At 42.6% G+C, this 3,907-nt stretch overlaps 1 protein-coding gene across 1 annotated transcript; it reads right to left on the bottom strand.

Annotated features, from left to right (window-relative positions):
• Positions 1-2,106: 2,106 nt before the first annotated feature.
• Positions 2,107-2,894, bottom strand: LOC142986034 (uncharacterized). The gene has a single exon (XM_076134265.1). It carries the CDS (start codon positions 2,892-2,894, stop codon positions 2,178-2,180), a length of 717 nt encoding a protein of 238 aa, XP_075990380.1. The 3' UTR covers positions 2,107-2,177.
• Positions 2,895-3,907: the final 1,013 nt, after the last annotated feature.

Genomic DNA, 3,907 nt, shown 5'->3' with positions numbered 1-3,907 from the left:
AATTTGAAGTAATAGGATAGAATCATTCCTCATCAATAATTTCGTTCATAGGTAGGTACTTAGTTCTTACCTACTATGAGAGTAGTTTGGTAGATCGGATCGCAATACAACGATTCTGTTCTGTTAACGTATGGTTAGTGGTCAACCTAGTGTCAAATTTGTTCAAGCCGCCATCGTGTCGGTCACCCACCTATGGAATGACTGCACCAAGAGTTGCTTAACGTTAGCTTAAGCAGTTTTAGCTCCGGCTTGCCTTTTAACAAAACTCACCCTTCGCCACTGCTAACCCTACACTTCCTATTAACTTTCGGCCCATTTCTATTCTCCCATTCCTATCCAAAGTGCTGGAGGCCTGTGTACACAAGCAATTATTACAATTTGTACTCACAAGTAATCTGCTCAATCCGATGCAATCGGGATTCAGACCAGGTCACAGCACTACAAGTGCACTCTTCAAAGTGACTGGCGATATAAGGGCGGGCATGGAGGACACTAAGGTCACAGTGGTGGGTATGGTAGATTTCTCGAACGCCTTCAATACCGTCAGTCACGATATTCTCCTCTCCATCCTTTCCCATCTTAACATGTCTTCCGGAGTTCTAGATTGGTTTTCAAATTATCTTCAAGGACTCCGGCAGTCGGTTCGTGTCGTTGAATCATCATCTATCTGGTGTGAACTCGACTCTGGCGTTCCTCTCCCCTCTTTTATTTTCTTTTTTTATTAACCACTAGCTGACCCGCGCAACTTCGCTTGCGTAACATAAGAGACTCATAATTTTCCCCGTTTTTGTAACATTTTTCGCTGTTACTCTGCTCCTATTGGTCGTAGCGTGATGATATATAGCCTATAGCCTTCCTCGATAAATGGGCTATCTAACACTGAAATAATTTTTCAAATCGGACCAGTAGTTCCCGAGATTAGCGCGTTCAAACAAACAAACAAACAAACAATCAAACAAACAAACTCTTCAGCTTTATAATATTATATATAATATATATATAACACTGAAATAATTTTTCAAATCGGACCAGTAGTTCCCGAGATTAGCGCGTTCAAACAAACAAACAAACAAACAAACAATCAAACAAACAAACTCTTCAGCTTTATAATATTATATATATATAATATATAATATATTAAGGAAACTAAATCAACCAACTTTAAAAAAAAACACAATTTATTTACACCTAAAATTAACAACTTTATCATGAGAACAAAAACGAACTAAACTAAACGCGTATTACTCCAATTATTCACAAATTAAGCTAAATAAGACACCAATCACTGTCTGAGCACTTTTTACACAATTTACGAATAAACAAGTCACGCCGCACACGACCGTTCCGTCCGAAGGCTGATGACAAAATGGCCGCCGCCCGGTGAAGCGCCGCCATTTATAGACTTTGCTTATCGCAATTATTTGTTGCGCTTAATCGGCCGTTCCTGACGCTGATGTCGTCCTCGACGAATTCCTCCATTCCACCTTCGTATGGCTATGAATCTGCCACCTCGTCGGCAGGAGGATCGAGTTCACCAGATGTCGATGGTCCCGGATCTTCGGTATCAAGCATATCATTATCATCTGAAACATAGGGTTACTTAGACTTTGCCACTAACAAAGTAGCTATGAAACAACACATACGATGTATATAACCAGCAAAGTAATTATGTTGTGGCCAACATCAAGATAATTATGAGAGCTCTCTAGCATAAACCCCCAAAATAAAAACACTCCTAGTAACGTTGCAGCTGTTATCCTCGTGTCCTGCGTTGCACGTTCAGCTCCAACTCAGCTCAGACCGCACCTGTGAACAGATTAGGCAGAAGGCGTCCCCGCTGCCTAAGGTAGATGGAGGCATCTCTGATTCGCACATCTACACTTCATTATACGGACAGAGGCATCTCTGATTCGCATGTCCCAGACAGAGGCATCCCTGATTCGCATGTCCCGGACAGAGGCATCCCTGATTCGCATGTCCGCTTCCGGTTGCACAACGTCCACCATGACGTCACCGGACGTGAGCCACTTGACAAAAGTGCTAACAAGCGCTGGAATCCTTGACCCACTATGACCTCATAGAAAGTTTTAAGGGGGTAACTACACAGAAGACATTGTTAAGTCAGTAGGTATGTCAGTTAATAGATTAAATATTATGGGGTGGAGTTACTTATTAAGTTAAATGATTTTAGAGGCACATAATGAGGCAAGCCACCAACGTCGCCAACACCAATTGACATACTCACTTTCAAAGAAAGCAGCGCACGAATCTGGACACCACTCTCCATGCCAAGGCACCATATACTCAGCCGCAGCTTGCGTGGTCTTCCCATAAGAACCGCTGAGCAACTTTAGCTGGTACCGCCCGCTGGGTAGCACCTTGATCACCTGGTATGGTCCTCGCATGCCTGGATCTAGTTTTCCCACTGACTGTGAATACTTAATCACAAAAACTAGATCGTTTATCTGAAAAGAACGTGGTGTCCGTCGCTGCCGATTAACGTAAGCGTCTTGTTTGGCTTGATTTCGCGTTAACAATTCATGAGCTCTCGCTCTGCACAACTCACGCCAGCCCTCGCGATCATGGGACATCTCGATGGCCACATCTCGAACTAATGTACGGATAACAGGCGTGGCGGCGTCAGAACCAATCATCAGCTTCAGAGCAGAGGACTGTGTAGTCTTCTGCTTAGTCATGTTGATCACGAGCTGAAGTTTCCACAATTTGTCGGGCCAAGCTGAAAGTTTATTACTGACCTCGACGCGTAACATGTTTAAAACGGTTCTAACATATCTCTCGGCCTGCCCATTGGCATTATGCATTTCGGGTGTGATAAAATGTATATCGCAACCAAGCTCCGTAAGAAATTTTGAAAACTCGGACGACTCGAACATCCGTCCACGGTCGGTTACCAAGAGTTTCGGGGTGCCAAACAGTGATATGGCATTGGTGAAAGTTCGTTTGAGTTCACTTACATCTTGTCTACAAATAGGGTATAACAAACAATACTTCGTAAACGAGTCTACCATTATTAAAATGAATTTAAAACCATTTGATTCAGGTAGAGGCCCAAGTGCGTCTATGTGAACGGTTTCAAAAGGAACACTTGGTTTTTCCCAAGACATAATTGGTTGATGTGGAGCTCTAGGTATACGCTTTTTAGAAACACACACTAAACAATGTTTGATATATTTGGCCACGAATTGGCGAAGCCCCGGGAACCAAAAATGTTTCAGGATCAAATCGATCGTTTTCTCAGCGCAAATATGTTCATGTTCGTCGTGAAATATTCGTAACAAACTTAATCTGTGTCCTTTAGGGATATAACATAACAGTCTAGACTGTTCGCCTACTGGGGTGTATCGATAATAAAGAAGATCATTTTGACGAACATAGCGTTGAGAATCTATCTCCCCATCTTGTAATTTCTGTAAAAGGCTTTGGGTCTCATCATCTGCCATCTGAGCAATTTGTGCCCAGTTACGCGGCCTAGTGATCTGATACACTCTAGCAGGTAATGGGTTTCGACTTAAGAAATCAGCGTGAGACATCATTGTGCCTTTTCTATACTCAATGTCGAAATTAAAGTCTTGCAGGTAAACCCACCACCGAGCGACGCGCGGAAGCAGGTCCTTCTTCTTTTGTGTTGCCTTAAGGGCATTACAATCAGTAACAACTTTAAATTTTAAACCGACTAAATAATGACGAAAATTTTGCAATGCTTTTACTACTGCCAGTGTTTCCAATTCATAAGAATGATACCTGCTTTCGGCTCCCTGGGTGGTTCTACTAAAGTAAGCAATTACATGTTTAGAACCATCCGCCTTCTTTTGCATCAATACTGCGCCATAGCCAATGCTACTGGCATCGGTATGTACTTCGGTCAATTGAGTCGGGTCAAAAATAG

The sequence above is a fragment of the Anticarsia gemmatalis genome, chromosome W (genome assembly GCF_050436995.1).
Source record: "Anticarsia gemmatalis isolate Benzon Research Colony breed Stoneville strain chromosome W, ilAntGemm2 primary, whole genome shotgun sequence".
NCBI lineage: Eukaryota > Metazoa > Arthropoda > Insecta > Lepidoptera > Erebidae > Anticarsia > Anticarsia gemmatalis.
The sequence above is the reverse complement of the archived record's forward strand: the minus strand, read 5'-3'. Positions and strand labels throughout refer to the sequence as shown.